Source organism: Xyrauchen texanus, chromosome 3 (genome assembly GCF_025860055.1).
Source record: "Xyrauchen texanus isolate HMW12.3.18 chromosome 3, RBS_HiC_50CHRs, whole genome shotgun sequence".
In the NCBI taxonomy this organism is placed as follows: domain Eukaryota; kingdom Metazoa; phylum Chordata; class Actinopteri; order Cypriniformes; family Catostomidae; genus Xyrauchen; species Xyrauchen texanus.
Window position 1 is genome coordinate 39704333 of NC_068278.1, and position 12328 is coordinate 39716660.

The window sequence follows — 12328 nt, forward strand, 5'->3', positions numbered from 1 at the left end:
TACCCTCTTGCTTGAGGGTGTCAATGATGGCCTTCTGGACAGCAGTCAGGTCGGCAGTCTTACCCATGATTGCGGTTTTGAGTAATGAAACAGGCTGGGAGTTTTTAAAAGCCTCAGGAATCTTTTAAAGGTGTTTAGAGTTAATTAGTTGATTCAGATGATTAGGTTAATAGCTCGTTTAGAGACCCTTTTCATAATATGCTAATTGTTTGAGATAGGAATTTTGGGTTTTCATGAGCTGTATGCCAAAATCATCAGTATTAAAACAATAAAAGACCTGAAATATTTCAGTTGGTGTGCAATGAATCTAAAATATATGAAAGTTAAATTTTTATCATTACATTATGGAAAATAATGAACTTTATCACAATATGCAAATTTTTTGAGAAGGACCTGTATATATATATATATATATATATATATATATATATATATATATATATATATATATATATATATATATATATATATATATATATATTTTTATTTATTTATATGTAAAAAACAAAAAACAAACAAAAAAAAAACACCAATATTAAACTGCAACAACCCACAATAAGATACCAAAGAGATGTTGCCCTTCACAACTGTTGAACAACACACATTTTAATTGCACTTAATTTTTTTCAGTTTTATTTTAATTAATATAAATAAACAAATAAAGTTAAAAGTTGGAAATCAAGTTGCCTTAAGTTATTATCTAGGCTATTGCTTAACGAAAATTACCCCATAGTACCAATTACCATCCAACCAGTGGTAATTCCAGTGTTAGTCAGTTTGAAGCGTGAACACCGCACCGGTGTGAAAATTATGATATCATGGCAAATCTAATGACCACCTGTAGATGGCGCCAAGTACATGACACAATGATGGCTCAAATGACACAGAATGGAACTGAATGAGATAACGTTACTCATACCTGCATGCGTTGGAGATAGAGCATACCTTCAGACATTGTATTTGCATGTGTAATTAGTTATGTAATAATATCATTATGTTTTATTTGTTTGGATAGGGTTTTAACACTTGGAGATGTTTTTGGACACCAGGATACATTATATTTGTAATGCTGTATCTTTTGATTGCTTTGTCATATCAACACAAAATTTTACCTGTCACAGGTGACATGATTGGGAACAAAGCAAATGCAGTTTTTGAAGCTACCTTATGATACATAAATGTAAAATCACAACTATAAGAAATAAAGTTAACTTTTATTTAGATTTTTCAGTTTCTTAGGCTTATAACTCTCATAATTTGTGACAATCATTTAAAAAAGTTTAAAAGTTTTCTTTAAAATGATACCAAACAATTGACCCTTATCGTTTTATTTTTTTGTAGAATTATAAGCCTTTAATATTGGGCATGCCACTGAAACAGGAAATCTTTAAAAAAAACACCTTCAGAGTTTATAGGGTTAAACAAGATTCTCTCATACCACTCATGATATTGCAATAGATTTTTCACTGCAAAACACTACCATTGCAGGTCGTTTCTTACAAAAACCTATTGTATGCCTTCAGAAGAGTAGCATGGACAACTTTTATGATACTTTGGGTGCATTAAAAGCCTTTAAATTGAGGCACTTTCCACTTGTATTAAAAAGAAAGCTCGGAATATTCAGTAAAACACCTTCATTTCTGTCCTGCATAATAAAGTCATAAGGGTTTGGATGAGGATGAGTAAATTATGCCGATTTTTACTTTTGGGTAAACTATTCCTTCAAGGCTTTTGAAGGAATAGTAGTATCCAACTCTGCTAGCCCCACCAATCTCCTGTCAGCCTTTTTAGCACTGTGAACAGTAATGTGAGCCAATTTCATAACCCTTGTGCCAGCAGAACATATTCATTCAAGTCTGTTGTTTCTCCCCTCATGCAGAGAGACTGAGAGAGTGTTTTTACTTCACTGGCTTCCAGTGTAGACAGCAGCAAAGATTTATCAGTTCACCACTCATCTACCCACGGTCAGACTGACAGCTTTGGAACAGGGACAAAGACCAGTTTGACCACCTTAAATCATAATGTAGTCAGTGATCTGTCATTATGATCAGTCTGTATTCACCAGTCTGGGCCTGCACCCAAGTAACTCCTTTACTGCTGTGTCTGAGTGCATTAACTTGATAAGTAAATCTGAAATAAATGAGGTGTCAGTGAGCACACCTGATGTTATGATTGGCCAGCACATCCACAAAGGCGGTCTCTGAGGGGGTGAGGAAAAGCAGACTGCTGCCCTGAGCTCCAATCCGTGCTGTGCGCCCCACACGATGAACGTATTCCGCAGCAGTGATGGGAGGGTTATACTGCAACAGGAAAACTCTCATCATTTTACTGTGACCGTAAAGTGGTAAATTTTTTTAAATAGCAATGTAATCACAGCAGCCTAAATTGTTCATTGCACACTGTGGATTATGCTAATTATTTCAGAGATTATACACGTCAAGAAATCTAACCTGTACAATCCACGTAACACGAGTCAGATCCAATCCACGTGCAGCCACATCCTTGGGGCAAAATAAAAATATGTAATGATTTGAAACTATAAAAACTCTATTGATGAGGTGTCTGCAGTCTGCAGCTTGTACAGATGGAGACCAGCACAAGGCTATGCCAAGCTGTCAGCACGATTAGAACCGCTTATTTACTCTGGGATACCTTCTGCAGAGTGACTGGATGGAGGAAAATGACAACTCTCTCTAAAACTTATGTATTCATTGATTTGAGCAAATTATTAAATCAGTGAGTCACTCAACAACCATTTATATTTCAAAGGGGTCTCAATTAAAGGGAAAGTCCACCCAAAAATACAAATTCTCTCATCATTAATTCACGCTTATGGCATTTCCCCAGATGTGTGACTGACTTACTTCAGCAGAACCGATAGACTTTTAGAAGTATATCTCAGCTCTGTACGACCATACAATTAATAGTGACCAGAACTTCAAAACCTCCAAAAAGGAGAAAAGGTCAGTATAGAAGTAATCCATCAGACTCCAGTGGTTTAATTCATGTCTTCTGAAACTATCCAGTTGGTTTTGAGTGAGAACAGACAAAAATTGAACTCCTTTTTTACTGTACATCTTGACAGCAGTCTCTAGGCACAAACATGATTTCAAGATTGATTACACTTAATATAGCACCATCTAGCACTCTGCGCATGTGTCAAGTTCTAAGATGTGTAATCGAGCTTGAAATCATGATTGTGCCTAGAGACTGCAATGGCAAGATGTACCATGAAAAAGGAATTATATTTTGGTCTGTTCTCACCCAAAACCAATTGGATCGCTTCAGAAAACATTGATAAAACCAATAGAGTCTTATGGAGTACTTTTATGACATAATCTGCTTTTGGAGCTTTTGGAGATCTGATCACCATTCACTTGCATCGTATGGACATACAGAGCTGAGATATTGTTCTAAAAATCATAGTTTTTTTTCCTGCAGAAGAGTCACGCATCCGGGATGGCATGAGTAAATGAGAAAATTTACATTTTTGGGTGAACTAACCTTTTATGCGACAGTAAAGACAAAAGAATATGGAGATGTGTCGGTTGACCCAAAGGTGGCAATACATTTGATCTCTGTGATGAGCGAGGATAGAGCTGCTGTTGCAACTGTATTCTAGAGAGACACACATTTACACTAAGGCTAAGACATCAAACAGCTCCACACACCCTGCCTCAATGACCACGTTTACATGCACTTAAGAAAGCGGTTTATTCCAGGGTTTTTGCAGAAAACGCCATTCTGAAACATCATGTAAACAAGAATGTAATTGCAAAGTCTTCATCGGATGCCTCGTTTGTTATTTACACAAGTGTCGTAGGGAAATTATGTTGCAATGGAGAAAGCTGCTTACTAAATGAGCCACATGTATATGTAGTAAAGAGTATGCTGCTTATACAGTGCATGTAAACCGGAACGAATTCTCGAAATAAGCCACTGGTGTCCATCTAAATATAGTCACTGACAGTTAGCTCACAGCTGGGAGAGTAGAAGAAAGAAAAATAAAGGGAAGTGCAGGTGCTGATCTGGCTGGTATGTGGCATCTCAGATTGGCATAATGCCATGCCTGCAAGCTTAAAATACAATAAAGCACCCACAGATCCATGGTAACTAACAGATCAGGGCTGGTAACAAGAGGGTTGCTGAGTCGAGCCCTGCAAGGAGTGAGTCTTGAGCCATGACCAATGTGCCCTTGAGCAAGGCACTTAACCACAGGTTACTTCAGGGGGACTGTCCCTGCAGCAAATGTAATTTAAAAGCTAAATGGTTCCTAAAATGATGCATTACTATTAGTATTATTACTCCACAGAGTTAAAGGGATAGTTCACCCAAAAATGAAAATTCTTTCATTTACTTACCCTCATGCCATCCTAAATGTGTATCCATTAAGACACCATAAGACTCCTGTGGTTTAATTTATATCTTCATAAGCAATATAATAGTTGTGGGTGAGAAATAGATCATTATTTAAGTCTTTTTTTTTTTTTACTATAAATTCCCCTCCCTTTCCAGTAGGTGGCAATATGTAAAAAGAATGCAACTTGGCAAAAACAAAAGAAGAACGTGAAAGTGTAACTTGATAGTAAAATATGACTTAAATATTCATAGTGTCTGACGATATGGATTTAACACTGGAGTCATATGGATTACATTTATGCTATCTTTATGTGCATTTGGGGCTTTAAAATGTTGGTAACCATTCACTTGCATTGTATGGACATACAAAGCTGATTTATTCTTCTAAAAATCTTTGTGTTCAGCAGAATATAAAGTCATACACATCTGGGATGGCATGAGGGTGAGTAAATGATGAAGAGTATTTTCATTTTAGGTGAACTCTCTCTTGGTTTTTTACAATGTAAAGAGACCATAGTCAACATCTATATTACAGTACAAATGCCATTTAATTGAATGACTTACTGTGCACAGCAGAATGCCAGTCTTGCATTGCGAGAACTCCTGGAAAACCTCAGTGCGCTCCTGAAAGTAGAGAAACAGGTAAGTTTCACATAGAAATGGTTTCTGTGGAGGTCAAACTTTGGATATGTTTAGTTTGAATAAGATTGAATTCCTGCTGATTCAGTGCTGGATGAGTTTTTTGGCTGGTTAATGCAGAATGAAAAGGAATGGGCACGAGAACTGAGAAGTTGCAGCATTGACTAAATAGGTGCCATGAAATATCACACCTGTCTCTGTAACAGCCCTAGGCTGGGTAAACGAAACACTTGGGATCACCCATCACCCTCCGTCTGATCCATCTTGGAAAGAGGGGGCATGGCTATTCATGTAGACAAAACGACCAAAACGCCCATCCGTAGAATGGACATAGTACACACTGTAGCTATATTTAGTTGTCACGGAGTGCTTAATCTAGAAAAACAAAAGCATCTTTTTTCGTCTTCATGATCTCTCAAAAGAAAATTACAGGTTTATTACAAGACTGAAGAATGCAGAATGGTGAATAAGAACCAGTTCTCCATTCCCAACCTGCTTTCATGTTATTTTACATATATTTGTCCCCTCTTTTTATATTTGAATTTTTTTTTATTAAATGTGAACTTATAATATTATTATTTAATAATAAAAATAGTCAACAATGCTGAGATGGGATTTCAAATACAGCTGCTGAGGGAGTGAGTCAATTTGAAATCTTTCTCTACAGACTGCAGTAATACACTGTTCTCTATTTTTTCCTCTGTTGTTCCTTTTATTTTGTGCTTTTTGAGCCCTTTCCTTTGCTTTTGGACCCAGAAATGTGAAAATGGGGCATTGGAGAACAATTTTCAATTAAATGAGAGAAATTAAAAACAAAACATGAGGCAGAAGCATGGTTGAGAGCCCATTCGAAAATAGGATGTCCAATAGCTGCTTTATTTTGCTCTCTTTCTCTATAGAGCACAATCTGTTGTGCTGGAACAGCTGCCCATCTCCTGCAGCTCTCCTCATCGGAGGAGACGTCCAGAGCTCAGCCTGTGCTGTCCCATTACCAAACCCATCCATAACACTACAGGCCAGCACCACACCCAGACCTGCTCACTCATACATCTGACCATAGAGACTGCATAGTCCCCTGCTCTTCCAGTGCCATATGGGCGACCTACGACAGCTCCATTTGAGAGGGGGTGCGGGTGCAGGCTGGACAGTGGCAGGATGCAGTTCCCCTGACACTGCCACAGGGCACCCACTGCTGCTGTTGCCTGCGCGCCAGCTGGCCAAGAGCCAACGTAACCCACCGGTCAACCAGACCCTGATGGTCTAACCTAGTGTCATATGCTACTAGTGCTTTTGGATGTTTAAATAGAGCTATGATATGATCATTTTGAAAAAACATAATATATATATATATATTTTTTTTTATTACTTTACACATATACATGTATATAAAAAAAAAAATTACACATATACACACACACATATATAACTGGATAACAAGCGTGAGACTAGATCTTTAGAGAAAATAGATCTTTTGCTTCACTCAATTCAATGGGACATGCCTCTGCCGTAGAGTCCCATTGAAGCACAGGCTTTTTCCTTAAATATTGAGATGGCACAATAATTATCTGAATTATTGAGAGGCTATATGTAATTTGATAAGCATGTCATGCAATTTTAAGTGAAACCGTGCTTCCAGTGCAGTCTTAAAGCAATCGCATACTGGCTTTTAATGCATGTAAATACAAAACAGATATTGAAAGAACTATGTTTGGGTGTGTTCAGCCAATGATAATACAATCAGTGGTAACTTAAAGCTGGAAACTTTTTAAGTCATTTTTACATTCAAAGCCAATTACACCTATGAGCCACAACAATAAAACCACCTGCCGAATATTGTGTAGGTCCCCCTCTTGCCACCAAAACAACACCAGCCCGTATATCAGAATAGCATTCTGAGATTATATTCTTCTCACTACAATTGTACAAAGCGGTTAACAGAGTTATCATAGACTTTTTATTTCTAACCAGTCTGGCCATTCTCTATTGACCTCTCTCATCAACAAGGCGTTTCAGTCCCCAGAACTGCGCTCAATGGATGTTTTTTGTTTTTGCCACCATTTGGAGTAAATTCTAGAGACTATTGTATGTGGAAATCCCAGGAGATCAGCAGTTAAAAAAAATACTGTATCCACCCGGAGGCGAGTCACTACACCACCATGAGGACTTTGAGCGCATCAGGAATTGGCATGCCAAATTGGGGTGAAAAGGGGAGAACAAAATCGAAAGGAAAAAAAACCTGGTAAGCAGCAGTTCTGTGGATGGAAATGCCTTGTTGATGAGAGAGGTCAATAGAGAATGGCCAGACTGGTTAGAACTGAAAAGTCTACGGTAACTCCGTTAACTGCTCTGTACAAATTTGGTGAGAAGACTATCATCTCAGTATGCTATGCTGGTTGGCACTGTTTTGGCAGCACGAGAGGGACCAACACAATATTAGGCAGGTTCATTTACATACAGTACACTGAAAGGTACAGTAGCTAACAGACAATTCTAAGGTTAGAGGAAGGGCGGATGGTCACACAGACCTAAATTTCGGCTGTTGTTAGTGTAAGATACTTTGACTAACATTATAATTTGACAGTGGAGGTAATAAAATGCTACAAAAATGTAGAATACGGACCCTTTAAATCTCAATGCATACAACATATTTAGTGCTTAGTTAGGCTAGATGTAAAATTTATTGAATTGACACATAATGGGTCTGTTCCAAAACCTTGTAAGCTTCCTTTGGAACCAACATTTTAAGACATCATTGACACTCCCGACACAAAGGCTGTTCCAAAAGGAAGGCATCTTTATTATAATGCTAAGATATCTCGTCTTGGTCAATTTCTAAGAAAGAATCTAGGACAGAGCGAATTGACGATATTGTGGTGATGATATAAAGTGACGATCGATAGATTTTGCTATATCGTCTGGGCTTATCTATCAGTGGGCAGGGTTTCACATGAAACTGAGAGAATTGAAGAAACATGGGTTTTTCCTGCATGACATTTTTATTTTGCAGCCGCCTAAGCAAATTCAATGACATTCAAAAGCACTAAATATGCTTCTCATTTCATGTCGCATATTTCATGTGAATGTGGCACACGCTATTTCTGGAGCACGTAAGTGCGCGTGAGTCCAGAAGGCTTCCAGATATTTGTGCTCCACAGACAGAAGAGGGGAGTGCGTGATCACTCATAATAATAAATTTTTGACCAAGAAAAAAAAAAACAATGGAGAAAGACATCTCCACAGAACGGGACGATTCCCAAACAAGTCATGAAAATGAAGAGGAGCTCGTTATAAAAACAGGTGCAACATCTGTGGTGTGGGTTCACAAAAGCTGACACAGAGCAGAACAATTTAGGCTCATGTGCAATCTGTGTCTCACGATGGTATTCACTCGTTATACATGTAATCTGTATTATCTCGATTTTTTGTGTTTATATACATTTGATATGTATTTTCACTTTTTTTAACTTATGTATCATTTCCTTTGTTGCATTGCTTTGAGAAAATTTAGTTTCTTGAGGGAAGTTGAGTGTTTGTTGTTAATTACCTTTGGACTGATGATTTACGGATTCCAAATTCTGATTCAAACGCCTTATTCTCAGTATGAGTCGGCAGAGGAAAAACGCTTCAGAAAACAGCGAGGACGTAAAAAAGTCCATCGATCTTTTGTTCGAAGAAGTAACTACTGTCCGGAGGCAGCAGGAAAACCTCTTGGCCCTAGTGGAGGAGGTGAAAATGCTACGGCTCCAAATAGAAGTCAAAGACAAACGGATTGTGGATTTGGAGTGGAGGGTGAACGAGCTCGAGCAGTACTCCCGGATGAACGACCTGGTCATCACTGGTCTACCGATCAAACCACGCTCGTATGCACGCGCAGTGGTTGGGGACAATGGGGATGAGCCAGAGCTGGAGTCACGCTCGGTGGAGCAACAGGTGGAAAGCTTTCTCCAGAGTAAAGGAGTGGAGCTAAACCTGGATCACATCGAAGCATGCCACCCTCTACCCAGGAAGAGCAACAGCAAGTCCGTTGTCATTGTTCGATTTGTCAATAGGAAGAATAAGATAGCATTGTTGAAGCAAGGACGTAAACTCAAAGGAACAAATGTTTACTTGAACGAACACTTGACAAAGAAGAATGCCGAAATAGCCTGGAAAGCAAGAGACCTCAAGAAACATCATAAAATCCAATATACATGGGTAACCAATTGTAAAATCCTTATTAAGTTGAATGGCTCGGCGGAGGAAGCTAAGATTCTCACCGTGAGACATTTGGAGGAATTGGACAAGTATCAGTGAATGCAATGAGTAAACGCTTATGCCGACGTGAATACATCAAGGTAATTTTTGACGTACAGTTGAACTATGATAACTATACAGTATGTCCAATCCAAAAGACATTAATACTGAACTATTGAGGAGAGTCCATGAACTCCAACTGTTGGACCTGAATATGTTTAGTTATACAGAATTCAATAATCATGACACCGAAACAGACATTGACCCGGACAATAATTTTTTTCCTCTACTAATATTAATTGTAAGTATTATACTAATGCACAGTATAATACTGACTTGATTACAAAGGGTAAATTGTCTATTGTCCATTTCAACAGTCGAAGTATGTACTCCAATTATAGTGAAATACGTGATTACTTAGAGTCATTTATTCATCCTTTTAGTGTCATAGCAATATCCGAAACTTGGTTTAAAGATGACAAAGGAATCAACTTTGAAATAAATGACTATGTCCTCAACTACATTAACAGACAAAACAAGACGGGAGGTGGCGTTGCACTGTATGTCCATAAAACAATACATTTCTCAATAGTAAATAGTCTGTCAATAGCACTTGATAATGTCCTGGAGTGTGTAACTATTGAACTAAAAAATGAAAAGCAAAAGAATATTATTATAAGCTGTGTCTATAGGTCACCTGGATCAAGTGTAGACTTATTTAATGAATGGATGGTGAAATTGTTTTCTGAAGATAAAAATAAGCCCTTATTTGTGTGTGGGGACTTCAATATTGACCTTTTGAACTCAAACAACCACAAACCTACCTGTGAATTTGTTGATAGGATGTATAGTATGTCCTTATTTCCATCCATCACAAAGCCTAGTAGGATTACCTCTCACAGTGCAACTTTAATCGATAACATCTTTACTAACAACCTTTTAAACAAAACAGTTAATGGGCTATTGATCTGTGATATCACTGACCACTTACCAGTCTTTACTATATATGACTGTAATGTTTCTAAACATATTAAAACTTGTAATGTGCACTATAGACTAGTACGAACTGAGGAAGCTATTAATGCATTTAATGAAGAAATAAGGTCACAAGATTGGAATACTATTCATGGAGAGATGCAGACTGATGTGGCTTACAATCATTTTATAGAAATATTTACTTCCTTGTACAACAAGCACTGTCCCTTCAGAGTATTTAGTAAACCGAAAAAAATCTAAAATGCCCCTGGATTTCCAAAGGCCTGCTGAATGCATGTAAGAAAAAAATAACCTCTATAAATTGTTTGTCAAATCAAAATCCAAAGATGCTGAGGACAGATACAAGCTGTACAAAAACAAATTGACAGCTATAATGAGAATGGCTGAAAAAACATTATTATGAAAAACTATTAATTGCTAATAAATCTAACATAAAAAGAACCTGGGCAGTATTAAATAGTGTCATTAAGCAAGGATCGAATATAACGGAATATCAAGAATATTTTGATGACTCTAATGGAGAAAACAATGATATGAATAAATTAGTAAATGATTTTAATAATTTCTTTGTAAATGTTGGTCCTGATTTAGCAGCTAAAATTCCTAACCAAGAATTGAAGTTGAACACTGTAAGGAATGACCGTACTATTTTTCTCTCTCCTGTCAGTGAGTGTGAAATAATGAATATTGTTCAAAAATCCAAAAACAAGTTCTCTACAGACTGTCACTCCATCGATATGGTACTAATAAAAAAGACAATTAAAAGTATTATAAAGCCTCTAACACATATCTGTAACCTGTCGCTTAAAAACGGCTGTGTGCCAAGAAAAATGAAAATTGCTAAGGTCATACCATTGTTCAAAAATGGAAATAGGAATCACTTTACTAATTACAGACCCATTTCTCTCCTTCCCCAGTTTTCAAAAATCCTTGAAAAGGTTTTTGACAAACGGTTAGAAATTTTACATATAAGCATAAGCTAATTAATGAAGGACAATATGGGTTCAGACCCAATAGATCTACTTGATGGCCATAATTGACGCCTACAGAAGAAATATCGAAGGCTCTAACAAACAAAAAACATGCAATAGGAATTTTTATAGATCTCAAAAAAGCTTTTGATACCATTAATCATGATATATTACTTAAGAAATTAGAACTATATGGAATACGGGGGTTGCTGGGAAATGGGTGAAAAGTTATTTGAGCGACAGAGTACAGTTTGTTCAAATGGGTGAATTCTCTTCTGGATGTCTTGACATTGCTTGTGGTGTCCCGCAGGAGTCAGTATTGGGCCCCAAATTATTTAATTTATATATTGATGATATTTTCAATGTTTCTCAATTGGTTAAATGTGTATTGTACGCTGATGATACAAATATTTTTTATAGTAATGATAGTTTGGAGCGACTGATTAGCGTTATAAACAAAGAACTAAGTAAATTAAAAAAATGGATGGAAAGCAACAAATTATCCTTAAACCTAGATAAATCCAAAGTGATGTTTTTGGAAAGTATCAAGCTGATTCGCAGAAACTGGTTGAGATAGACGGAGTACACATTGAAAATGTTCAGGAAATAAAATTTTTAGGTGTAACGATAGACAACAAGCTAAGTTGGAATGCCCACATCAGACATATTACAACTAAAGTCTCCAAAAGCCTTGCCATAATAAGTAGAGTTAAGCATATTCTTGATTATAATGCACTCCATACCCTGTATTGTGCTTTAATACAGCCATATTTAACCTACTGTGTTGAGGTATGGGGCAATAATTACAAAAATGTAATACAGTCACTTTTTTTGCTACAGAAAAGAGCTATACTGAATTATACACAAGGCCGCCTATTTCGAACACACAAATCCACTCTTTCTTAAATCCAAGCTATTAAAAATGCAGGATCTTGTAAAATTATATAATGCACAGTTCATGTTCAAAGCGTATCACTATTTATTACCTGTGAACATTCAAAATATTTTTTCTCATAAGGAGCATTCAGTACAGTTTGAGAGGATTAGGAAACTTTGTGGTCCCAATGGCGGGTTCCACCAGGAGGAGTTTTTCTATGTCTGTTTGTGGGGTTACTTTGTGGAATAATCTG

The 12328-nt window shown here is 37.0% G+C and overlaps 1 protein-coding gene across 1 annotated transcript in view; it reads right to left on the reverse strand.

The window, feature by feature from the left end:
• Window positions 1–12328, reverse strand: part of ddx31 (DEAD (Asp-Glu-Ala-Asp) box polypeptide 31) — a 35756-nt gene that overhangs the window by 14997 nt on the left and 8431 nt on the right. The window contains exons 14-16 of the mRNA XM_052103917.1: window positions 4924–4983; window positions 2451–2501; window positions 2161–2300 (exon numbers count right to left, since the gene is read on the reverse strand). Of these exons, the coding sequence (XP_051959877.1) occupies window positions 2161–2300; window positions 2451–2501; window positions 4924–4983 (251 nt within the window). The remainder of the gene's footprint in view (window positions 1–2160; window positions 2301–2450; window positions 2502–4923; window positions 4984–12328) is intronic.